The sequence below is a fragment of the Thamnophis elegans genome, chromosome 6 (assembly GCF_009769535.1).
Source record: "Thamnophis elegans isolate rThaEle1 chromosome 6, rThaEle1.pri, whole genome shotgun sequence".
Lineage (NCBI taxonomy): Eukaryota > Metazoa > Chordata > Lepidosauria > Squamata > Colubridae > Thamnophis > Thamnophis elegans.
Window position 1 is genome coordinate 17,155,990 of NC_045546.1, and position 27,140 is coordinate 17,183,129.

At 37.5% G+C, this 27,140-nt stretch overlaps 1 protein-coding gene across 1 annotated transcript; it reads left to right on the top strand.

The window, feature by feature from the left end:
- The first annotated feature begins 146 nt into the window (after positions 1-146).
- AASDHPPT (aminoadipate-semialdehyde dehydrogenase-phosphopantetheinyl transferase) lies at positions 147-25,924 on the top strand. The gene is made up of 7 exons (XM_032220294.1): positions 147-246; positions 2,732-2,938; positions 6,388-6,613; positions 14,923-15,044; positions 16,829-16,990; positions 18,110-18,187; positions 24,556-25,924. The coding sequence occupies exons 2-7, from the start codon at positions 2,795-2,797 to the stop codon at positions 24,706-24,708; spliced, it is 885 nt and encodes a 294-aa protein (XP_032076185.1). The 5' UTR covers positions 147-246; positions 2,732-2,794; the 3' UTR covers positions 24,709-25,924.
- The last annotated feature ends 1,216 nt before the right edge of the window (positions 25,925-27,140 follow it).

The following is a 27,140-nucleotide window of genomic DNA, read 5'->3' on the forward strand; positions in this document are numbered from 1 at the left end:
CTACATTAGCTACAGACTGCCTGGGCAGCACACATATTGAATGGTAGTAAAATGCTGAACAGGACCCCGCTACGAGAATAGTAACCTTTACATTTCTAGCTCTACTCACACTGCAGGGGCTTGCAGCCAGCTGTGTGATTGGCTAGATTTTTCCTGGGCGGCTATGCCTCGATTGGCTGCCTCATTTTATGTTTCCGCCCTCTCCGGCTTCTGGTTCAACATCATTTAGAAAAGCAGGGGCTGATGGTAAGCAGTGCTAGTGCGTGATACTTCTATTCTGTCCTTTGCGTGCATCCCCCCCCCCCCCCCACATTACATTGCCTTGCAAGTAAGCCTGGTTGTGATTGGGGGGATCTCCTCTGATTCACTATGAGCAGTCCAATGATTGGTTGGGAAGAAAACCTCATTACCTCCTGAGACTGGAGATTCTCAGTCATCCAGATCATGGTTGTCCCAAAGATGTTTTTTTTTTCCAAGAGGCAACTGAACTTTCTGGGTTTTTCTTTGAGGACGTTTCGCTTCTCATCCAAGAAGCTTCTTCAGCTTTGACTGAAGAATTCAGTCTGAACTCTGAATCAAGAACTCTGATTCCCCACCATCTAGTCAGAGCTGAAGAAGCTTCTTGGATGAAAAGCGAAACGTCTTCAAAGAAAAAAAAAAGAAACTCCAGTTGCCTCTTGGGGGGAAAAAAAAAGACCTTTGGGATTACCCGCTTAGGTGTGGAAGACTTGTTATCCCCTCCCCGCTTCCAAAATCAATCATCCTTGTGCCTGCCCCATGAAGCACATGGTCAAGTCACTTTTCTGGTATAGCTTTTATTGTCATTGTACTTCGTGTATACAACGAAATTGGTTTTAGCCTCGCTGGTGTAATCCATGACAAAAAATACAAACAACATAAATAGTATAAAGAATATTCCCTATGCAAATAGTTAGGAAGGAAGGAAGGAAGGAAGGAAGGAAGAAAGAGAGAGAGAGAGAGAGAGAGAGGAGAGAGAGAGGAGAGAGAGAGAAGAAAGAAAGAAAAGAAAGAAAAGAAGAAAAGAAAAGAAGAAAGAAAGAAAGACAGAAAGAAAGAAAAGAAATTAAAAAAAGAAAGGAAAGAAGAAAGGAAAGAAAGAAAGAGAAGAAAAAAGAAAAACCAATCATACATTTCTGCGTGTCTGTGGAATGATTTGCAGTTGTGTTGCAAGAGTCCTGGAACCCAAGGATAGAAAACTATTTTAAACCTATTTGTATTATCAACTATTATTTTTTAAATCATCATCTTCATCTTCATTTAATGACCCCATAATCCTTTGCAGGGTGGACTCTAGACAACTGAAGGGAGTTTGCAGAATGTTTTAATGGCCGAATGCCCTTCCTGACGCCATTGCGGAGATTTGTACAGCAGATATATTCCCATTGTGCCCAGAGAGAGAAATACCTGCCTCTACCTAGGATCGAACTCACTTTTCATGTCACTTTTCTAAATAATGCTAGGAACAAATGAGAAGAATCCCTTTAAGGCTCGGACCAGCACTGACATCTTGTCCTCAAAGGGGCACATTTCCCACAGTGTTATCTACCTGGCTGTTTCATCATACCAGGGGTGTCCATACTTGGCGACTTGTGAACTTCAACTCCCATAATTCCTTAGCTGGCCATGCTGGGGAATGTTGGGATGTGAAGTCCACAAGTCTTAAAATTGTCAAGTTTTGGAGACCTCTACTTTATACCAACATATGTTTCTTTCCCCTATGTACGGTGAGGGGCAAATGACAGGAGTTTTGTCATTTGTTAACTAATGTGGTTACTTTGTATTTTAATTTGATTTATTTTCTCTCTTTTAAAACGATGTTCAGGTTTGTTAACATTACTAAACTGATAAAACAAGCTGGAGATTAGCTCCAGATAAGAAAAAGTTTGTTAGTACAAATTGAGGTCTGGTTGATCTCTTTTATGAATTCCAGACAACCCTTTTCCTTACAATTATGCCTCTTCTTATGTCAGACCTCATTTTAATGAATATGTGTCATATTATGGGATGGGAATGTATAACATGTTTGACAAAGGGGAGGTTACTTTTACCCTGTTCAATTAACTTTCCTCTTGCATTTTCTTTGTTGTGTTAACTATAAAAGGAGGAAAATATGGGGCTTGAGAGATCCCATTTTATCAGGGTACCCTAATAAACTGCTTTTAAATGATCTTCCGACTCAGTTTCTTATTGGGAAGGTAAACTAAGGCCTAGGGACAGATTTGTCTTTCATCAGTGACTGTTTATTATAACGTGCAGTCCTTTATTTCAGAAAGCTCCTTTGGATTTATTTTTTTTTAGTTTTGCTCTTGAGTTTTCCCTTTTAAAGCAAAATTATAAACATAGAATGATTTTTTAAAAAAAGTTATGAACCCTTTCAGATTTGTCCATTTCTCAGATTTCTTCATTTTTCCCCCAAGCAAATATAGTCACTTATATACTCTTTTATTGCAGTTGTACTCTTCTGACACTTTAAAATTCATCGAGTAATAATTTATATGCCTTTAAACGTCTTTTAAACTTATAAAATACTTTGCGAACTAGAGAATATGTAGGTAAATTTATTGTTGTAGCCACAGGTTTGCATATGTGATAACCCTAGGATGGAGGGTGGAATAAATCAGTGATTGTTGTGCCCTCCAAATTGAAGTCTTTCAAACCAGAGCCAGCAACTTCAAACGTTTGATCAACTTTGCTTATTTTTTCCCCCCAGGTGATTGGAATATGTATGTTTGACAGCATCACTTTTTAGGGTGTGTCCTTGGAGCACCTCGCCATGGAAAGTATACGCTGGGCATTTTCATACCGCACCTGGGCCCCTTGCTGTGAGGAATGGTTGTTAGCCATGCGCCTTGTGCAGCCTGAAGAGAAAAAGCGCATTGAACAGTTCGTCTTTGGTCGGGATGCCAAAGCTGCTATGGTATGCTCTAATTTACCCTTTGAAACATTCTGTTTGCTTTGGAATTTTTAGAAAGGACAAGTGCATTAAACCTGTATGATTTAATGCCCATCATTCAGGGCTATAGTAGATATATATCAGTAGTGTTCCTCTTGCTGCATGAGAGGGACAACTAGAAATTTTATGTCAACTCTTGTATGAGATCATCTGGTACCTTTCCCCAGATTTCTTCTGGCCAGTACATAACATCTACTAGTTTTTAGTAACATCTAATAATTTAGTAACAAGAACAAAAAACAAGAAATTATGTTATAGAGGTGATACTGAAGTTCTGGAAATAACATTATGTGCATTATGAAATAACATTAAGTGCATTATGTGTTAGGGATGTAATCTTAAACTTGGGTTGGATGTGTGTGTGTGTGTGTGTGTGTGTGTGTGTGTGTGTGTGTGTAGATTGAAATAATGTATCTGTACTTTAAATGCTCAAGTGAGATGCGATTGGACGTTGTTGCTTTAATCAGCCATAAGAGGGAGTAGGAACTACTACTGGTTGTTCCTGTATGTTCTCGTGCTTGTTATTGGAGTTGAATACTGTATATTGGGTAGTGGCTACTCTGTATGTTAGTTACCTGTCTACATGGTGAATCGTGAGTTGAGCATCTGTAAACGTGTTGTATCATAGACTGTGTATATAATTCAAGACTACTTATTGCTTGTTTTGGAGAATGTTTATCCTACTTTATTTTTGTTAACGCAAGTAAAGTTACCCTTGTTTTAACTTCGGCGGCTGTGATTGATAGTATGACTATTCAGTGGCACATTCCTTGCTACCTTCTGCTACTCAACTCTAGTCTCCAAAAGGAGATATACTTAACATTATGTATCAATATATTTAATTCCATTATAGTAGGAAATGTAGAAGCCAATAATTCAATACTGTACATAAATCTGATTTTAAAATTCACTTTGATGTTATAGAGAAGTATGTTTCTGGGTACATACCATAATTAGATTTTTCAGCGTAACAAAAGTCATGACGAAGTAAGCATTTACATATTTCTCTTGATTACGTGTTGAATCATTATGAACATGTTGATTTCAGTTAAATTGAAGAAAAGTGAAATGTTTCAAATTCCATTGATGTCTTAGTTCCTACTTTTACTGTTTTATTTTTTTAAAATAAGTGTTCTGATAGTATGTCGGACCTGGGTACTTGAGAGACCACCTCCTGCCAATTACCTCCCTAAGACCGATTAGATCCCACAGATTAGGCCTCCTCCGAATTCCATCTGCCAGCCAGTGCCGACTGGCAAACCCCTGGGGGAGGGCCTTCTCTGTGGCTGCTCCGGCCCTCTGGAACGATTTCCCCGTGGAGATCCGGACTCTCACCACCCTCCAGGCTTTCCGCAAAGCCACGAAGGCCTGGTTGTTCCGGCAGGCCTGGGGCTGATGGATTTCCAGCCCCACTTGAAATGTTGTGACTGTCGTTGTTTTTTTAATCTATTTGTCTTTTGTCTTATTTGTACCCCCTTCCCACCTTTGGTTGTTAGCCGCCCCGAGTCCCTTGGGAGTGGGGCGGCATACAAATTAAATAAACATTCAAACATTCAAACATGTGATTCCTAAAAACATTGATATCTTGTGGGGACAATCTTTGTTAGGATTTTTAACTCTCTTAGGGCTTTTCTCTCTGAAAACAGTCTTCAAGAGAATTAAACCTGCTTTCTATGCCTCACAATGAATTTGAAATGCGAAAAGTTAAATAGGAAAAAAAATGCATTGTGTCTTATAACTAAACTAGAGCACCTGTATACATATTACCATATTTTCCCCAAAATAAGACAGGGTCTTTTTTTTCTTTTGAACCCCGAAATAAGCGCTTGGCCTTATTTTCGGGGAGGTCTTATGATTTTTGAGGTGCAGGAGGCAGCGAGCGTGGTTACCTCTTGGCTGCTGCTGTGTTGAAATACTTTCGGGGAGGGCTTATTTTTGGGGAGGGCTTTTTTTAACGCATGTGCTCAAAAGCCCGATTGGGCTTATTATCCAGGGTGGTCTTATTTTCAGGGAAACACGGTGTCAATTTCCTTTAAAAGATAGACCTTTATTTTTCTTAAAATATACTATTCATCTGTTTGTTATTTATTACTAGGTCATCCACTTGAGACTGGCAAATCAATCATTAAATGGTCATTAAGTGAAACCACAACTATGCTTATGATCGTACTTAAGCTTTCCTTCGCTTTACAGACTTGTAAAAACCATAAATATAAGGATTGAATATAAAGTTCTTTTTTCATCACCGTCATAACCATGAACCATGTTACATGAATTAGGTTCTAAATGAAGATGAATATGTAACTCAATCATCTGAACATTTCTTTTAAAAAATATTAAAATTGACAGACAATTACTTCAATAAAGAATCCAAAATGGGTTTAGTTTCAATAATTTATAAAATATTACTCAATATTGAAATGAGCTTTAATATTTAATAAGAAATATGAAAAAACAGTTTTCGGAATATTTTAAAGAATTGAATATGGTACAAACTGACTACAAATTCTTTAGAAATCCATTTCATCACAAATCAAAGAATTGTCAATGGGAAATCATTCTAAATACTGTATAGTATTCTATACAAATTGTCCCATATTAGTAAAAAAGTCTCTTCAGATTATTGGAGGGATTTCAGATTCATTTTCATTTATGTTATAAAAATAAGAAAATAAGTTGATTTACTGCTCTGGAAATTAGAACTCAGCAGTTGCACCAGAAAACATTTTTGTTCCATCAAATGAGATATTACAGCAAAAATAGTTGGCAGGTGATTTTATGATGACAACTTGTCAAACTATAATCAGATTTTTGAAAAAATTAGACTGTTTACATGTAAGGGCAGGTATATTGCATTATTTGGGAAAATAACATTTTTCGTAATCAGAAATCAAGCAAAATTAGAATCATCTGCAGATAACTGTATCAATTTTATAAATATAAACACTGCCAATGAATATAAAACATGGGAAATGTGTGAAAAAAATCTATCAAAAGATTTAATTTTAGTGTGGAGCTAGTACGTATAATGGATTCATATCTTTCAGAATTAAATACTGTATTTTTAAGTCTCAAGTATTGCTTAAAAAGTAAAGTTCAAATCTCGACTTTGCCATGAAACTTTCTCTTGTTCTCTCAGCGTTCCCTACTTCATAAGATGATTTTGTCAATAAGTGTAGAACAATTTCTTTTTAAATTCTTTGAAGAAGTACAGAGGTTTTAAGAAAACATTGTAGTTGCATCTGAATCCGTTCATATTGCTTTTCTTTTTTTAAAGGTAATCCAATTGTCTTTTACTCCGTAAGAGTGGAGTCTGAATGTTTTTCAAGCAAATAATATTGTAATACATTTTTTTTTTACTCACATGGAACAATTTACATGTTGTGAGTTTTTTTGTTTATTTTATTTTGCAGGCTGGCCGCCTGATGATAAGAAAATTGATTGCGGAAAGGCTGAAGATTCCTTGGAACAAAATACAGTTACAAAGGACTTCACAAGGCAAACCTGTCCTTGTAAACGCATTAAGCAGCACCCAGTCCAATTTCAGCTTTAATGTTTCTCATCAAGGAAATTACACTGTACTGGCAGCTGAACCTGATTGTCAGGTTGGCATTGATATCATGAAGACTACGATGCCAGGTAATGGGACATGATACATCTACGTCCAGGTGTGGGCTGCTACCGGTTCATACCTAATGTTATGGCTGGTTTGGAGAACCTCCAAATCCCACCCTGGCTGATCCCTCCCGCCCTGCCCCTCCTGCCCCGCCCAGGAGTCCCCACGTGGCCCATTTTGGATGCGAGATAAGTACAGGGCAGTGGTGGGATACGACCAGTACACCCCAGTACGGGCATACCGGTGGCTGCTGGGAGCACCAGGTACTGTTCCGGTAGGGCCCACCCACCCATCCGCCATCCTTACCTATATTTGAGCCGATCGGGGCTTTCGCTCATACGCACATAGTGTATGACGCCTGCATGATGCTTCGCCGAGCAATTGGAGCATTGTGTGTGGTCAGTACGCATGTGTGTGCTACGCGCATGCACGTGGTGGACGCCTGGCCCCGTTGCAGCGTACTGGTTGCATGGGATCCGGAACCCACCACTGGTGCAGGGTCTGCTCAGAGGCTCGAGAAGGGGGAAAAATGGACCTTCCGGAAATTTAGGAAGGCCAGAAACGGGCCTATTTTTAGGGCCTCCAGAGCATGGGGGAAGCAGTTTTCACCCTCCCAGAGGCTTGAAGAAAGTCTCTGGAGCCTGGGGAAAGCGAAAATGGCCCCTCCACCACGTGCAGGAAGCAGACTGGGCCACACCCTCCCATGGCCACACCCACCCAGCAACCGGTCAGAGAACCCATTGCTGAAATTTTTGAATCCCACCCTGTCTATGTCCTAACCTAGGACAGTTCTTTGCCTGCTTTATATGACTTAAATTACAACATTCCAATTTTAAAAGTGATTATTAGTTATTGATTCTCTTTTCACTTGATTGCACATTATTAGAACTGTTTAGATCTTATGGTTAGGACAGGCAAATGGTCTCTGAAATTACAGAAGCAAACCCGGTATATAATTCAAAAGTACAAGGTCACCTGCATTAAAATTCTTCCACAGCCACGAAGCCTACTTGAGTTGTTTGCAGGATTGTTGTTAAGGGAGAATTGCATTGGCTACATTTTGAAGGAAAAATAATAGATGAATTTGTAGGTGGCAAGACAGAAATTTTACAACATTGTTTCCAAATAACTTGGCAATATAGCTTTCATTGTTTCAGTCATCCTGTCAGGTGTTGAAAATCATAGCTGACACATCTAGAGAATGAAAGCCTGACTGATAAATAACAGTATCTGTGGTGGCAGATGTCATCATAAGGAAAACCACATGGTGGTGTAGTTGTTCTATCAAATACTCCTGATCTGGTGAAGAGAATATGATTTCAAAATGTAGTAGTGAATATATGCACGGATCCTGATTTTAGTACCAGACTCCTTAATACTTATGGTGTAGACTCAAGCAAATGTGTTCAATTTCATTTTTGTTCTATAAGGAGGAATGAGTAGCAGTCTTTAAAGCACAATTTTCAGAGATTCAGATGAGAAAACTGGAGTTCCCAGATTCTCAAGAGACTGATTCTCTATATAGAATATAGTCAGTTCTACAGTATAGAATAATATGGTTGGATATGTCTGTTTTGTAGGTTTTTTCCTTTAGAAATGAAGTCACTTGATTACTTGTCTTTTTGAATTTTTTTCCTGGTAATTCTATCTAATCCTGGTATCAACAGTTTCTATTTACCTACTTTTTTTTTTTTTTGCAAAATCCTGCTTATTGTCAACAATCTTTAGTATAATATGTTGTAGATTCCCACTAAATGCATTCTTTTGGATAAGAGATAGGAGGGGTGCATATGTAAAATGTGTTATGAATTCTGACAAAATATTTTCCATACTGCAAAGCTTCCATTAGTTAAAGCTAATTTATGTATAAGAAATCAGTAGCAATGTAAACCCAAATAGCATTAATTTTAACAACAAACAAAACATTGTTCAGTCATCCAGTTGTGACTGCCGATTAATACAGGAAGAAGCATCACTTAACTCCACTTTAACTCTACTCTAAATGGAATATCTTCATTAATCAATGCAGTCCCTATCCCACCTGGTTTTAAAATCTGAATGCGGCAGTGCAAAATTTTCATGTTTGTTTTTTACAGTGGTTACATCTGGAAACAGATCAGTTTCGATGCTTAAACAGCTTTTTTTCCCCTCCCAATAAGAATCCAAGAGAAATTGATGGCTTTCCATAGTGAGAAAGTTCTTGTCCTAAGGCCTAACATTTAAAAGATGCAGCATACAAAGAAATGATCAAAAAGAAGGGTGAAAAGGTCTTCTTAATTTAAGGTGGGATGGTGCAGTGGCCCTTTCTCATCTAAACAAATAGTTTTGTATGGGAGGATTTGGACTGTCTGATCTGATAATGTTTATTGCTTTAAAAGCCATAAGAATGATCATATTCAACAATAGCACGTTCCTTTTTCAGTTCAACAATCTGCTTTTTACTGTGGTCCATAAGATGACTCTGGAAAGCACACCAAAAGTGTCCTTTTTAGTTACGGTGAAATAATTCATATCTCAGAATCTGGTGTCAGCTTGTCCCAAGTAGAAGCAGATAATCCAGTGTCCCCTAGATCTCGACTATTGTTCCTTCAATACTATGCAGGCCCTTGGGCCTTGTTTCCCTAAGCTGACTGAGCAATCCTTAAGTACTATTTAAGTCTCCATAATTTCATGAAAATTACAATTATGCCTTGCCCCTTTGTGTCTGACGATATCAATGAGGTGTTGTGGCCCAGAAGGAGCCATTGGAGCTGCCAATGGACTCCGATAGCGAGGACCTCTATGAGTCAGCTATGGAAGATGTGGAGGACCCTGGGCAGCGTTCTGACTCAGAGCAGGGACCAGAGAGGCTGGTTGGCCACCAGGAGGCGCCTGAGCCATGAGCAGTGGGGAAGATCAAAGGGAGTTTGTCCCTGATGCCAGGCAGCGGAGGGCGGAGAAACGGAGGCAGCAGTTACGGAGACAGACTCATAAGAGATAATCAAGCCCAGGTGGTTGTGGCTTGGCCCCTCCCAAGAGAGTATATAAGAAGAGGCTTTGGGAGGAGTCCTTTTGCAGTACTAAACTGGAGAACTCCTTGTCTGGTCTGCCTTGTGTTCCCGTGTCTGTTGGAGTCTAGGTTGCTGCCAACGTCTTGCCAGTGAGTCGGGTCTGGGCTTTCAGCCAACAGGATTATAACTGCTGTGACTAAAGAGTTGCAAATAGCTAAGCCTGTGTCTGCGTTCATTACCGGACGGAGCGGGGCCAGAACATATAAGAATGTGAGAAATGGCCTCTTTTGAATTTGGACCATTCTGAGTGATCCAGAAATGGTCTGACCTCAAAAGGGGCCCATTTTGGAAGTGATACAACCTTGGAATGGAATCAAACACTTGGAACAGTATTTGATATTGATCTTTCATTTGGACCTTTCTTACTTCTGGAGATTTGATATTGTCAAATACTGAAACAGGAACAGTATTTGATACTGAATATGAAATATCAGATTTGATATTCAGTATCACCTCGAGCTTTTCCAATACTTTCCATGCTAAAATAATAATTATTCAAAAAGACTAATTTGCATAAACGTCTACATAATATATATTGCTATTCTGATTAACATGCTGTAAATTGATGTCTGTGGAAAGCTGATAATATGGAAAATCTTTCTGTATCAAGGAGGATGAATAGGTATAGTTTTATTATTTTCATGCTGGTCTCTTATCTTATCATTGACTGAAGAGTTTGCTTTGTCCCATATTGATAGAATTAAAATACATTACTAAAAGTAAATTGGTTCTATTTCAAGGTGGGTTGTTGTTGTTATTTGCATCGTTTTTTAAAATTTCCTTTTGCAGTATTTTCCTAGCCAAATGTTTCACAGATATACAGTCCAGAATAGTGTACCCTTGTGTCTGGTGAAAAGGGGAGGGGGGGGGAAGGCTTATTTATATTGGTTTATGGAAATTATTGCATTTGAATTATTTTACATGAGTGGGAGTGCATACAAAATTACATTTTTGGAACCGTGAAGTATAACATGATTGAAGGCTTTGAACTAGTGCTCAATTTTCTGATAGTACTGAATTGTGCTCCATATTTTATGTCTGCCATTGTAACTTAGAAGTGATGAACTGTTATCACACGAAGTCAAAGTAATGGTTTTGGGACACTGCGCTTTTGGCTCTTGGAGAATGCAGTGAAGAACACACTGGATATGGTGTTGATTTTCTTGCTTAAATTATTGCTATGGGGTTGCCTGTAAAACTATGGGATTGTAGAATGGGCAATCTTAACTCAATTTAACAAACAATCTACACCACTGCAATTCCCAGGTGTTATCAAAACACCTTCATTTTTCACATCCTTGGTCCAAAGGTCATTTGGCCAGCAAGATTAGAGCTCTAATTTCTAAATCTGTATCCCTCTAACCAGTGGTGGGATTCAATTTTTTTTACTACCTGTTCTGTGGGTGTGACTTGGTGGGCGTGGCATGGCTTGGTGGGTGTGACAGGGGAAGGATACTGTAAAATCTCCATTCCCTCCCCACTCCAGGGGAAAGTTACTGCAAAAATCCCCATTTCCTCCCGATCAACTGGGACTCAGGAGGCAGAGAATAAATGGGGGCGGGGCCAATCAGAGGTGGCATTTACCGATTCTCCAAACTACTCAAAATTTCCACTGCTGGTTCTCCAGAACTGGTCAGAACTTGCTGAATAACAACTCTGGACCATGACCTGGATGACTGAGAATCTCTACAGACTTTTAGCTATACAATTTGGGATGAACACCCTTGGAATGGTGTGGGAGTAGGAATGGATTTCCAGAGGGAAAAATTGGAAGACTACAGGAATCAAGAGCCCCATTCAGATGACCCCTGAGGACACAGATAAACCTTATCAAATGCCTCACTTAGCAACAGAAAATTTGGCCCGAATAAAGGAGAATATTCACTGAATACCACCTCTGCCTCTAACCATTATTTCATTGGATAAGAACCTTATTCATAATAAACAGGATTGTTATTGGCAAGGTTTCCATATGTGAAGAAGCTGTGGCTTTCAAAGATTAACTGAGATGGTTTTATTTTTAAGATGGAAATGAAGTTCAAGAAAGGAGGTCTTGAGTTCTGACTTGATTTGCAAACAATAATATTGCAGAGGAGAAAACAGCTAATCCTGAACTCCAGTGATAATAAATTATGACAAAGCACCATCAGAATATGTCTTAATTGGAAATCCTGTGCCATAGGGAGGGATGGCTTTATCCAAACTTAAAGGCTTTCTAAGTGCTTAAAAAAAAGAAAACAATATCAACATTTTTGATTTCTTAGATTTACCATATTTTTCAGAGTATAAGACACACCTTTCCCCCCCAAAAAAGAGGGTGAAAATCTGGGTGCTGAATACAGCACTTTTGGCCCCCTGAAACCCTGCCCCCTTTGCAAAAACGGTCGTGAATAGCCTCTAGGAGGCTTCCAGAGTGCTGGAAGCTTCCTAAAGGGCCATTTTTGCTTGTTTTTGCCCCCCCCCCCAGGAGCACCCTGGAAACCCCCTAAAGGCTATGCATGCCCCCTTTCTTGAAAAAAAAAAGGGGCCCATTTTTGCAAAAAAAACAGGCCGTTTCTGGGAGGTCTGCAGAGTGCAAAAACTTTTTTTAAAAAATTTGCCTCTTCAAAATCTTGGTGCGTCTTATATTCTGGAACATCTTATATTCAGAAAAACACGGTATTTCTAGAAAGTATCTCTGGAACTCCATTTTTCCTTGAAGAATTACAAATTGTCACATTCAAGAACAAGTTTAAGTTTTATGACCCAGCAGGGTTGGTTTTTTTTTAATAAAAAAAAACTATTTCTAATGGGGCAATATGATTAATGAATTGCTAATAAGAAGTTTTGCAACATGAACACTGAAAAAAATAAAAGATAATGTTTCCAAATGCTATTTTATTAATAGGAGTATCCCAACTCTGTTTTCTTAATCCAAAGGTATCTCTTAGATTTTAAAACTTAAGAAATTAAAATATGAATTTTATGCTCTCTTTAATAATAGGTTATTCGTTTTCTGCTTAACTTTGTGCAATCCTCAATAACATTCAGTTCTCCAGAACGTCCTTCCTTCTAAATCTTCTTTCTGGAAATCACTGATTTTGTCACTCTGTTTATAGAAGGCTCAGGGCATGGGGCAGATAGAAGTGGTATAAATAGAGAAAGAATCATGACATTCTCTAAATTCTACTCAGCAATTGATTGCAGTAATCAGCAACTTTGTCTTTCTGTACATTTACTTCTCCAATTAATTTAGAGTCAAAGTGGTAATGTTTTTCTCTATTTAAACTTATTTTTTGAAAATAAAAAATGTATTTTAGTTTAAATACAGTTTAAATAGTTTAAATATACTAAAAACAATATGTGCCTTGAGTGCCCTTTGGGCAGAAAGGCTGGCTCACAATAGAAGAAGGAAATAACTTTGAGACGGTATTATATACCGTAATTCCCTGAGTAGAATTAATACAAGTTTTTGTCCCATTAATCCACAAATGCTAATTTGGCTCTCTGCAATTGGATTGACACTACATACTCTCAGAAATCTAGTATATGAAGATTTGGGTGAAACCATGCCAGGAAATTCTTAAGATGTTAATTACCTGTTTTTATTTGCCAGCAAAAAAAGAAGAAGAAAGAGAAATGGTAGTGGTAGCAAACACCGTAATAATAGTAGTTTTAACTCACCAAACGACTAAAACATTGACTTTCTGAAAGAAAGAAAAAGAAAAAAAGTTTCATTAGAAATTGCCAGGTTCCTCTTCATTTTAACTATCATTATGTGGCATCAGAATAACAACAAAAAACATAACCAGGAGGTTTTCAGGATAGTTATTTAGACAAAAAGTCTGCTGTTAATTTCACTATATTTTCATCCTTATAAATTCCAGCTTGAAATCCATAAAGATTAATCTGATGTATTTTGGTGATTTATCCAGTGAACTGATCATCTGTTTTCATTTAATTCTTTGCTGCCCCAATAACCGCCACCTTTTGCCATTTACCTCAACTGTGAAAAACGATGTTTCTTTAAATTGATTCTGCTGTTATACTGAGAATTCTCTGATGTATTTCTATAGAGTTGTATTACTATTGGCTTTTCTATTAACTTTATTTTAAATCTTTGTCTTCGAAATTCTTTCCCTCCTCCTGGCCACAAGAGAATCTAAAGATTCAACTGGAAATCTAAATATAAATAAAATTCTGTTTTCTATAGGTATTGCCACCAGTTATAACAATCAGTTATATACCTTTATTTTTAATTCATAAAAATATACCTTTATTTTTAATTCATAAAAATATACCTTTATTTTTAATTCATAAATATACCTTTTTTAATTCATAAAAATATACCTTTATTTTTAATTCATAAAAATAAAAAGCATAATTTATGTGGGCCCATTTCATGATTTTTTTTTTATTTCTTTTTTAAAAAATAAACCTTCATTTTCCTCATTCTTCTCAGCAGGGATGATCTCTCATTTGGAGATTTCTTACTTCTGAAGATCTTTATTTCCCCTTTGTGTGGCATGTTGGCAATATTGATATTGCTGGATCCGGAACACTTTTTTCTCCCAAAAAACCTCCACCCTCCAAAAATTCCTAAATTTATCTTAAAAGTAATGATTTGCCAAAAAAACCCAAAACCATTCAATCTTGTAAAAAACATAAACAAAATAGAATATCTAATTTTTGGCAGCAGATGTGAATGGTACCTATAAAAAGCTTTGGGGAAGCTACCTATGGGCTGTAATTCTTAATAAAAGATTTCAAACTTATCAGTAGGTGCGTGTGTATTCTAAATGTTAAATATCCCAGTTTCCATCAATATAAGTGCCATGGGCTTGTGTACCTGAGAAAGATTCATAAGACTGTAATTGTCTGAAACCCTAAATACTCACTCTCTATTTGTACTGTTGAAGGTAAACAGCTTAGATCAGAAGATATGCTAAGCTACAGTTTCTTGATTTTGTTATATTGTACTATATTAATTTATTGGATTGTTTTTGTTAATTTTTATTGTTTTAAATGTGGTCTTTTATTCTGTAAGCGGCCTTGAGTCACCATAGACAAATAGGCAGCAATATAAATTCAGTAAATAAATAAATTTTTAAAAAACTATCTCGGTTAACACAGCAAGTTATGCCATAAAGTAAGAATTAAAAATCTCAACATCTTAAGTTCATATACATTATACTAATAGGCTTCATGTAGGCTTGACAATGCAGTGAATGATTGCCGCTAGTGCTAATTTCAATGTCTGTTACCAGTTCCGTTTTACTGTTTTCTTTTGTTTTTAATTTCAGGAAGCGGTTCAATTCCTGATTTCTTTCAGCTTATGAAACGGCAGTTCACAGAAGAAGAATGGCGAGTTATCAAGTCCATGAAGAATGAATGGCTTCAGTTGGATATGTTTCATAGGCATTGGGTAATAATATTTATTATTTATAGTCAATTAATACAGTCCCTGTTCAAGTATATAAGCATTCTGTCAGGGTTCCAAATAGCATCCAAAAGTAAATCAGAGTCCATGGCAAAGTATTGCTCAAAGTTCCAATTTATTAAGAGAGCCATATTGGCACATCTGGGAAAACCCAAATATGGAAGCTTCCCAGTTTTCCCCACCCAGTTGAAAGTTCAAGATCTTGCCCCCACACCAACAAGTCCATCACATGGTCCAATCTTCCACTACCATGCTGGCAGTTCCACACATCCAGTTCTGGTCAGGTGCAGAAGTGCAAAGACAAAGGATGACCTTGGCTTTCTAGAAAGAATTTTGTTATGGCTACATAGCATCTAACTCCATACAATCCCCCCTCCCATTTTCCCACAATAGAAAAATGCATAGAATAATAGAAAGTGTGGCATGCCAAAGATCCAACAGAAAAGATGGCTGCAGGCCTGACACATTCATTATTTTGACAACATTGTTTGAATGTGCAATGTCTATTTTGAAAACTTCCTGGAAGAATTCTACAGCAATCCAGAAGACTGGAATTTATCATTTTTTTTCCAGAAAAGTAATTCTGGCTTTCCCAGTTGTATATTGGCCTTTCTTCAAAGAGTTTAGGCGATGTATACTAAAATATTGTTTTCTAAATATTGTTTTCTATTGTTTTCACACTCTTATTTGACAATTTAGATTGTAGAAGAGTGATTCACCCAGTGATCTCAGATTCTTACAAATTTAATTTCCAAACGTTTGACCCATGAAACCAACAATATCTTTACACTCACTACTTAGGAATAGGTAGTATATTATATTTTATTACTGGTTTCTTCATTATGCTAATGGACCTGAATTTCTAGGATGTCTTGTTAATTCTTCGACAACTATTTGAGAACTAATTTGGCCAGCTGGAATGAAGATAAATTAGACTATATCCTCTACCTCTTAAGAAAAAATATATTTGCAAACGGGTAAATGAACCTTTCTATTCATAAAAAAATAATAGCTGTTCAAATCTTCCATTCCTTTTCCGCCCTAATTTTTTTCTTTTATCTCTTTTCTATTAGACTGTGAATCTCTTCACATTAATTATCTTACCTTTCAGTACCTGTACAATGCTTAGAACATATTAAGCATTATCGTCTGGATTTTTTTAAAAAAAATAATTTCTTTGATGCCATTGGAAGTTTTTAAAAAGTTGTATTGTGCCTGGGAAAGACAATTGAGCAGTGGCATAGCCCTTTCATTCCTGCCACTGCCCATCCTTAGAATGTTGCCTGTGCTCACAGGAATTAAGCTCCTTCAAAGCTTCCATTGGCCTGATTTATAACAGAGACTAGCAGTATACCGAAAGAATAGAAAGAATGGAGGAATAGAAGGAATAGGAAAAAAACGTGAAGGGGGTGGGCAGCAATAAAGAACATGAATGCCAGAAAATGAAATCTAGTTCAAGACTTGAAAAAAAACCATGAAAATTTAGTCCAACACGTTCAAAGACTGTCACCTTCAAGACAGCATTGATGGATTCACAAGTGGAAAGTGTCAGGAGCAGCAGTAGTAGTTCCCATTTAATAATTAAAGCTGTTCTTCAACTAATTTCAAAATTGTGTACATATTATTACTAAATAAATGTATAAAGAGAAGGAATCGTGTCTTGTATGGCTGGTTTAGAGGGGTAATTAATGCCTATAAATGATTCAGAATGATTTACAAACCTATACTATATACCCAATAACCTCTTGTGTTTGAATGTCAAACTTTAGGCATTAAAAGAGAGCTTTGTGAAAGCCATTGGTGTTGGAATAGGATTTGACCTTCAAAGGATAGAGTTTAATGTGTCCCCAGTGGAGCTGGAAGAAGGAAAAACATACAATGAAACCATTGTACTTTTGGATGGTGAAGAAGAAAAGGAGTGGACGTTTGAGGTATGATTTTAATTTACACGCTATTCCCTAGATCCATTATATATATTTAACTGAAACATAATAGGTTTGCATTGAAATAAATGATACTGTCTCTAGCATTATTAGTGACTATCTCCCCATCAGCTAAAATCCTTCCTCCTCTCTCACTTTCTGCTATAACTTTAGCAGCAGCATATTTTTAGCCTCAGCTATAAATGACTGAGTCTGAAGTATGAAATTGCCATCTGACTTTTGTCCAATAACTTTTGGCATGCTGATGTAATGATAGGGGTTGAAGAATGGGCTTTCCTAATGAAATGTAGCATTTTCCCAAGACAAACAAATAAATAACTGCCGCAATTCCTATTACTCATCTCCAATTGAAGCATCTTTTAAGGTTTTAATTTCTGTAATCTGCATGAGGTTACGACAGTAACTCCAGAGTCAGTAGATTTTTTTAAAATGAAATAATGTGGAAATCATTGCAAAATGCCCCTTTTAACTCCTAGGTGATGGGGTTCAGTTCCTGTTTTGAAACATGAAATTTAAAGATGAAACAAACAAATGTCATCTTGTATTTTAAATAATGATCCAAAAGGAAATTGGACTGCATCTTTACCATCCATACTGTTCTTTGACTGGTGGGACCATGTCATCAGAATCACCAAGTCTTGTTGTTTTACTTATTCAATGAGAAAAGAGGAAAAGTGCAAACAAGCATTTACAGTAGTTGAGAAAGTTTAGCTTAGGCTGTAATGTCGCCAACCTTCCTGGTGGAATGGAACAACTCGTTATGGCCAACTCACTGTGGCCAACATGTCGCAGGACAATTCCCTGTGGGGCAATTCAAGAAATACAAAGTTCAATTAATTTTGATGGAACTGTGGTCAATAGTAATAAAATAAAGAGAGCTAATCCAGAAATATCAGAATAATTTTGATGAAGACATGGTCACTAATAATAAAAGTAACTGAATGAAACAATTAATACAACATTGAGTTATCCTGCAGTGAGTTGGCCATAACAAGTTATCCCATGGTAAATTGGCTATGGTGAGTTGGGCATGGCAAGTTGTCCTACACCCCTTTCTGAAGCATGTAAGTTATGCCCAATCTTACTTCTGCTTTATTTGTTACTCAGGAGACCCGGTTAGATGATGGCCACCATATTGCAGTTGCTCTTGGAAAATCAGGAGAATTTGGAAAGTACCACTCTGGGGTAAATTATTCTGCAAATTATCCTTAATTTTTTTTTAATTGTATTTGAAATTAATACTGACTGAAATTTGATATTTTCTGCTATATGAGGGAATGTATGTGTCTGTGGTGGTGAGGTTTCGGTTTTCATTGTCAGCTGAAATTTTAAAATTTGGCTCCAATTAAATATCTGTTGATCGTGTTGTGCTTGAGCTTGCTTTACCCCACAAAAAGGTTGCTGTACTACAACTAACAAATATTTCACTTTGTTTGTTTGTTTGTACATTAAGACCAATATTTGAACAAAAAGAGTTCTACAATATGTCAAATATTTAAAAAAATACACGGAAATGCCTAAAATAATATCATAAGGGAGGTACCAAGTAGTTCTGTAAGGCATAGCAATCTTTAGCAATTCAGCAACCTCACTGGGGGGAAATGAAATTTGATCAACTGGAGAAAAATAACCTGCTGAGAGATACAATTAAGATTTCTAACAATTGGCAAGTCCCAACAATTCAATCTGATTGAAATAAGAGTTCTCTTCTAGGTTATGGGCCTAGAAGCCTCCTGGGACCAAAAATGAGCTGCGGGGGGCTCACCCCCCTGCGTTCCCCCCATGCATGCACATGCATCTCCCACATGCGCGCCAGAGAGCCGAAAATCAGCTGGCTGGCAGGAGGTGCATGCGCATGTGCGGTGCAGCTGAGCTGGGGCAACAGCTCACATACCTGCAGAGAGGGCTCTGCATGCTACCTGTGGCACGGGTTCCATAGGTTCACCATCACGGCCCTAAAGAGATACAGACTAATTCCAGCCAATTTATTTATCTCAAAGTACATCTTTAATATTTAAATAAATGACCATTTAAAAGTCATGCCAAATTCTTCAGCAATATTATCCTTATATAAACTTGAGGATTCTATCTTGAACTCTGTTTTCCTACAAATATTCTTTGAGCTCCTATCCATCATTTATATTTCCCTGAATCTTGCTAAAGCCTTAGTTTAAAAAAGTGTTAGCTTTTGGCAGCTGTTATCAACTGATACAGAGCTGAATTTTATTTATTCATTTCTCTATCTATTTATCCAATTTCTATTGGCTGCCCGTTTCACAAAAAGTGACTCCGGAGAGGATCCAACTTTTAGATTTTACATACAAATTAAGTATTTTATCAGCAATTTCATATGTTGGATTTTTAAAAAACAAGAATAAATTAGTTCTGGCTATGTTTCCTTTTCTATTATTAATCTCATGAATTTCTTATTTTTTTTGTACATCTTTTCTGTGCCCTGAGTAACATTACTTATCTTGAAAGAGAATAACATGATGAATGTGTGTGTGTGTACGAATTTTTGCTCTCGTTATTTTAAAAACCTGCATTTTTAATACGGAGACAGACAACTGTAGTCCTCCTGCTTCCTACAGCTCCGTATTTGCAATCTCCCTCCAGTACATGGAGTTTCTTCAGTTGAAGCTCAGAAACAAATTACTTTTAGCACTGCAGTTTTCCCCCCTTGTTTTTCACATGAAAGTGGAAATGGGAGCAGCCTCTTTGAGGAAAACCAATTCCATTACATCCCTTAAAACCTCCCAAACTCCCCAAACCAGATGGAAAATCTGCCAATTTGGTGGCACAATTTTCAGCTGATTTGGGGGCTTTGAGGGAAATGGGAACTTATCAAGGGCTCCCACTACCATTCTTTTCCTTTACAAAGAGGTGGAGTGGGGGGAAACATGGGAAGAAAGGCTGAATTGTTATCTCATTCCTTCTGCTGCTGTGCCATTGCTTTTAAACAACCATGGGGACACTATTTATACATATGGACATCACCAGATGGAGTTATGCAGAAATCAAAACGAATAAATCATTGGTAGAAAGAGGTGGAAGAACTCACATAAGGGAACTGTGGAACAGATTATGGTCTACTTACATGCAAGTTCCAAGTTAAGCTAAGGAGAAAAAGAAAGCCAGACAGTTTCTAAAATATGATCCTGCGCATGTACACAACACTTTCAAGGAGTTCATCAGGATTTGGTTCTTGTGATCTACCCAGAGTAGCTTAAAACGGATGGCTATATAAATCATCATCTTCTTTTAAAGACCCCGTAATCCCTTGTGGGGTGGAGTCTCGGGCAACAGAATTGAGCTGAGTATTTACTGGCCAGATGCCCTTCCTGTTGCCAGTGCAGAGATTATTTCAGCAAATATATTCTCAGCTGCGAACTTTGGACATTCCATGGTGGGATTTCTGAAGAAAATGTTTTTGAGTTTGCAGGTCTCATTTCATTGTCCAGGTGCAGTGAATGGGACCAGGCAGAAATACCTTAAGGTTATCCAATTATCATCATCATCATCTTTTAATGACTCCATAATCCCTTGTGGGGTGGAACCTGGACAATTGAATGGATCAGAGAGATTACTGGCCAGATGCCCTTCCTGTCATCAATGCAGAGTTATATTCAGCAGAAATATTCTCGTCATGCCCTGAGAGAGAGAGAGACTTGCCTCTACCTAGGATCAAACTCACAGCCTCCTGATTGTGAGGTGAGAGATCCATCTCTAGGTCACTGCGCCACTCTGGATGGCTATATAAATCAAACAAACAAATAAATAAATTTGCTCCGAAGTCCTGAATTGCTCTGATACTATGGAAGAATGTTGTCCAGCTTCCAGAAAGGAGGGAGTGCATGTCAGAGGAGCAAAAACAACACCCTGATAAGATGTTTTGTGTAGGAGAGACTTAAGATGGTTCCTCCTTCATATTTCCCAGAGTATGGGTTTAATGGTGCAAATTAATCTATTTTAATGGCAAGATTTATGCCTACACAAAAGGTGCACTAAAGGAAACTGCCTCAGAGAGCCAAGGTGGCGCAAGTGGTTAAATGCAGCACTGCAGGCTACTTCAGCTGACTGCAGTTCTGCAGTTCGGCTGTTCAAATCTCACCGGCTCAGGGTTGACTCAGCCTTCCATCCTTCCGAGGTGGGTAAAATGAGGACCCGGATTGTTGTTGGGGGCAATATGCTGACTCTGTAAACCGCTTAGAGAGGGCTGAAAGCCCTATGAAGCGGTATACTAAGTCTCTAACTGCTATTGTTATTGCTATTCAATGTGTTTTTCTTCGTTTTGGGAGCCTGACAGGGCAACCAAAGGAACTGCGGAGGGAAATCAAAGAAATTATTAAAGATGAATACACAAAGAAACTGCCAAAGACCAAGAAACAAAAGGGAATCAAATGTCAAATGACAGAATAGACGGTGGAAATATGCCAAGAAGAGAAGCCAAAAAGGCCAAAGATCTTGGGAACAAACGTGACAAATGATTCAGAGAGCTGCAAAGAAGCAGTATTACAACAAATCTGCAAATACATCAAGGTTGGTAACAGAGGAAAAACAAAGATAGTTTTCCAAAAGGTCTTTAAGCTAGGAAGGAGGTTCCACTCTCAAACTGGTAAGCTGAAAAGATGCCCATCGATAGATAATAACTGAATCAAAGAAAAATGAAAGGAATGTGTTGAATTCCACAGAGTAAATTTACAATAACAACATCTACAATACCATAAAAGATACTCCCTACTTACAAAAGCTAGATGATTAAGTTTGATAAGTCTTCTAGTCATTACCAAGTGGAATCTACCAAAAAAAAAATGATACAATATCTGCAGAACGGGTGGCGAGCAATAGAAGAGAAATCAGTAAAGGTTTTAATCACAAGCTTGGATAATGACTCAGTGGCCAGTTGATTAGAAGAGGTCAGTCTACATTCCAGTACTAAGAAAAGGTAACAGAGTATGCAAACTATCATACAATATCCTTAATTTTACATGATAGGAAATAACCCTTTAGAAAAGGCCAAAGAACACAAGGCATAATTCTCTGGATAATTGAGAAAGCCAAAAATAACAAAACAGTATGTGCTTTGTTGACTATAGAAAAGACTTTGATTGTGTGGCTTATGAGCAATGCACTTAGAAAATGAGAAGCTCAGAACATTTCTTTATTCTTATGCAAAACCTGTATTACAGACAGGAAGTCACATTATGGACCACACATGATGGACTAATGGAGAAGACTGTATCTAGGTTGGCAAAGGAGTGAGACAGGGTCTCCCCCTAACTATTATTTATTCAAATTACATGCAGCATATATATTGAGGGAACTGAACTGAACTGGGAGAAGATTGATGTAATTTAAAAGTCGGAAGAAGAAAAATAATATGGTATAATATCAGTGGTGGGAGTCAAATAATTTAACAACCAGTTCTCTGCCCTAATGACTGGCTGGGAAAATGAAAGGGTAACCAACTGTCAGTATCCTGTTGCAAATCCCCCACCACACATTGAAAGGATGGGGAGAGACCAGCAAAGCATTCTGCTCCCATCACCAAGGAACTTAAGGCATTGGAGGCTGAGCTTATTAAAAGCAATATATTGTGTCATAGCAGCCAACATTTCACACCTGAGTGGCAGAGGCAATAAATCCCATTGACTCCTCAGAATCAATTTACAATTAAAGCCCATTTGCACCCCAAAAATAATAAATAAATAACAGAAGGAAAAGGATTGGCAATATTTCTGTGCAGGCAATTCTGGAAGAGACTAAGCTAAAGCTGGATTAACCCCTTCCTTCCTTCTCTCCTTCCCTCCCTCCCTCCTTCCTTCCTTCCTTTTTGGCCTTTCTTTGGCTGTTTTCTGGGCTGTTTTTCACCTGAAAATAGCCAAAAGCAACCTTAAAAAAACCAGTTGAAAAACAGCCCAAAAACAGGCAGGGGCGGGGCCAGCCAGTGGTAGAATTAGCCAGTTCACCGAACTGGGCAGAATTTTAACAATTAGTTCTCCTGAACTGGTCTGAACGGCTGAATCCCAACTCTGTAATATAGCTTTTTAATATAGCTCAAAATGCAAAGCATGTGTAAGTTTCAAGGTCTACAATGAACAACTGGGACTAAAATGAAGAAGAGAAATGTAGCCAGCTTTAGAACTAACAATTAAGATATTGATGGGATAGGTAGCTGCTACCTTTTGGGATCACCAATCAACAGTAAAAAAAAAGTTATATATATACCACAGCATAGTACACAGTAGAGCAGCCACGAAGATTGCTGATCAAAGATAAGAATTGTGCAACCATGGTATTCCCTGTGGCACTTTACAGAAGCAAAAGTGGATTTTGAAGAACCAGGATAGAAAGAGTATTGACACTTTTGAACCTTGGGATGTGAAAAGACTTTAAAAATATCATGGATAGCCAAGCAAACAAATGGATCGTTGAACTCATCGGACCTCAGAGTTCTCACTCAGGGTACACATTACCAGGCTCCAAATGATCACACTTCAGAAATGTTAAGGGGGAAATCTAGCTCTCGGTGGAAGTTCATACAGTTGAAAAAAGTGAAAGGAAAGAAAAGAGGATGACCAGCCGCAGAATGTATTGACTCAGGTATAGCAGTTATTGGGAAAACCTGTAGGACCAGATGGGGGAACAGATTACCTGGAAGAAATCCATGTAGTCATTTAAGAATCAATACCGTCTTGATAGAACATAATCAACTGGCTGTTTATTGCCAGCTTCATATAACATCATCCGCAAGCTTCTAAGCACCGCAGAAAATAAGTTACAGCCCTGATTTAAGAGGAGGGAAAAAAGTTCCCAGCCCTATTTATTTGCTTCTTGGCATTTTTTTCTGAATGCTTGTGATCCATTTTTTTCTCATTTGGAGAATATTTCCATTTCTTTAAAGGAGTACTATTTTATAATCGTTTTCTTGACAGTGTTCATTAATCATAATAAATTCTTGGACTAGGATAGTACCTTTCTTGATCTCTGATGCACATTCTAACTCAATTACTATCAGTGTGTTGATGACTAATCCCCAAGTAATGTAAGAGACATTTGACTTCTTGATTTTCCATTTAACTTCTTCTTTTAACAGGCTTTTCACAGCACTGAAGTCAGATGTAAGTGCTTTGGAATTCTTGAGCAATTTCCAGTCTACTTATAAATTAAACTTGGTAGCACTACGATCACTATTTCTAGTGAGATGAGCATGTACATCTCGGATTTTTTAGGTTCTGTATCAAATTTGAACATACTGGTTGACCAGAGGTGGGTTTCAAATCCCGGAGCTACCAATTTGCTCATGGTCGCGCACATGCGCCACTTTTGCGCATTTGCAGAAGTGTCCAGGTGGGTGGGCAGAGCCTCTTGCCACCGCCAGTACCGGTTCGACCGATCTGGGAGCAATCCACCTCCGTGGTTGACCTGAAAACTATTTCCCCCCTTGGTCTTTCATTTCACGTATGTAAAAAAAAAAAGTTATTTTTTAGGACGAATAATCCCAGCCTTGTTTTCTCAAATAGACAAATCTTAATCTATTTTTTCTCTTTTAGATGATTCCCAGCAATAAACCTGCATTTGCAATACTGACTTTCAATGATTTAGTTGCCTCTGCTATTCCTCTTACACCAGAAGACCCTGCTTGCTGGGAAATTTTTTGTTCTAGGCAGGAAATGCCAACACGACAGAGTTGCAGTCCAAGATGAGAAAAGCTGGATTTACTGAAAAAAGAAATTGAAAGCCTTCAGAGGCTGCAAATTGTTATTTTACAATCTCATAAATTGCCAAAATGTTTAGCAAAAATTGGGTTGGGGGTGAGATTGGGTGCCAATAAGGAAGAGAGGAAAGACTAGAGAATCACTAAACTATTTTTAATTTTGTCCCTGCCTTACTTGCAATAATAGTGCTGCAGGATATCATATTTATCCTGATGCTATTGTATCTTTCAACAGGTTCTGCCATCTCTTTTTTATTTAATAAGAGAGGAAATTAGGTAGCATTTTAGTGTATTGTAACTTTTGTAGTTTCTCCCTTAGAGAATACAGATTAACACAATGCAATGAGAACTTGGAGTTCTAGCCCAAAAGCCTGCTCTAGTAGGAGGCCCTATACCAGGGGTGTCATACTCAAGCCCCAGGGGCCAGATCCAGCCCACGGGGTGCTTAGATCTGGCCTGCACTTTGCAGATGATCTAGCATTTATCATAGAGGAACCCCTAGAAACTGGACTAAAACTATTGGAAGATATACACCAATTCAGTAAAGTGGCAGGGCTTAAAATAAATAAAGAGAAAACTAAAATATTAAGAATTTAACTAAAAGACAAAATGAAGAACTAGAGGAGAAACTGGGAATTTCGAGGGCTAAGAAAATTAAATATTTGGGAATATGGCTATTGGCAAAATGTATTACAATAAAAGAAGATAATTACAACAAACTGCTACGACAGATTCAAAAAGATTTGGATAATTGGACTGAACTACAGATATCACTAATTGGCAGAATCTCAACAATCAAAATGAATATACTACCCAAATTACTTTATTTCAAACAATACCGATTAAATTAGAGATATTTTTTTTCGAACAAGTAAATAAAATGGTATCCAAATTTATCTGGTCAAATTTATCTGTGTATTAAATACAAACTTCTACAAGATAGTAGAAACAAAGGGGCGTTTGGCCTCCCAGATTGGGAGCTTTATTATCAGGTGGCAGCCCTAACATGGCTAAAGGACTGGATCCAACTAAAAAATAAAAGAATCCTTATGCTAGAAGGACAGGATCTCCAACTAGGCTGGCACGGCTTCCTCTGGGAGGGAAAGAATAAATTTCATTCCTACTTTCAGAGACATATAGTAATGGATGGGGGGGGGAAACACTACCTGAAAATCCCAATCTGGTTATCAACAATGGAGTCAATGACATATCCAAATACTATAGATCTCAGTTAAATGGTAAGATATGTAGAGCTCTTAGATGAAAAAGGAGAACTAAAATCAGTACAAGATCTGAAAGCACAGGGAATAAATATGGAATGGTGTCCCTACCTACAAATTAAAAAAGATTTAAAAAAGATCGGGAACAATACGGAATATACGAGAAACAAATGGAATTAGAAAATATTACTAGGAACAGGAGGAAAAGTGATCACTAGATTATATAATTTTCTTTTAAAATATAAAATGGAGGAAGAGATGGTAAAGGAGACAATGATTAGCTGTGGAAGAAATTTTGGCCATAATAGAGTGAGAAAAATGGGGTAAATTATGGGAAAGAAATTATAAATTTAAGATGGCAGTAGCTTACAAAGAAAAGCTCTATAAAATGTTTTATAAATGGCATTTGCCTCCAGCGAGATTGGCCAGAATGTACCCAAATTTATCCACCAAATGTTGGAGATGCAGCCACAAGCCTGGAACATTCTATCACATGTGGTGGACATGCCCCATCACAAGGAAGTACTGGTGAAAATCCGGAAATAGTTGGAAGAAATTACTGAGCGAAAAATAGAACTCAGACCAGAAGCATTCTTATTAGAATTATTAGATCACAAAATGGACAAGCAATCTCAATACATAATCATACACATATTCACTGCAGCCAGGATTTCTTTCGCACAAAACTGAGAAAAAATCAATACACCCTCAGATGAAACTGCAATCAGGAAAATACTCGAATGCGCAGAAATGGATAAAATGGACAATAGAACTAAAAGAAAGAGAAGAATCGGACTTCTATAAAGTATGGAATAAAATGTACAAGTGGGTAGAAATCAGAAGCCAAAACAGAAAATAGAGAATACAATATATGGAGATACAAAAAAGAATATTATAAGTGTTAATATTATGTTTGCTACATTATAGGACAAGGTTATAGTGAGAGGAAGGCAAAGCAGAAGGGAGAATTATAAAAGCTAAGCAGGAAAGCCGATATTGAAAGCTATAAAATTACTGTATTTTGTGATGTATGTTCTGTGTTTTGTTTCATTGTGTTTTTTTCCTTGTGTCTTTACTGTTTTTAAAGATTAAAACATTCAGTAAAAATTAATTTAAAAAAAAGATCTGGCCTTCAGGGCCACCCTGGAAACAGCCCATGGTGCCTCTGCCAGAGAAAACGGATCTTGGGAGCCCATTTTCA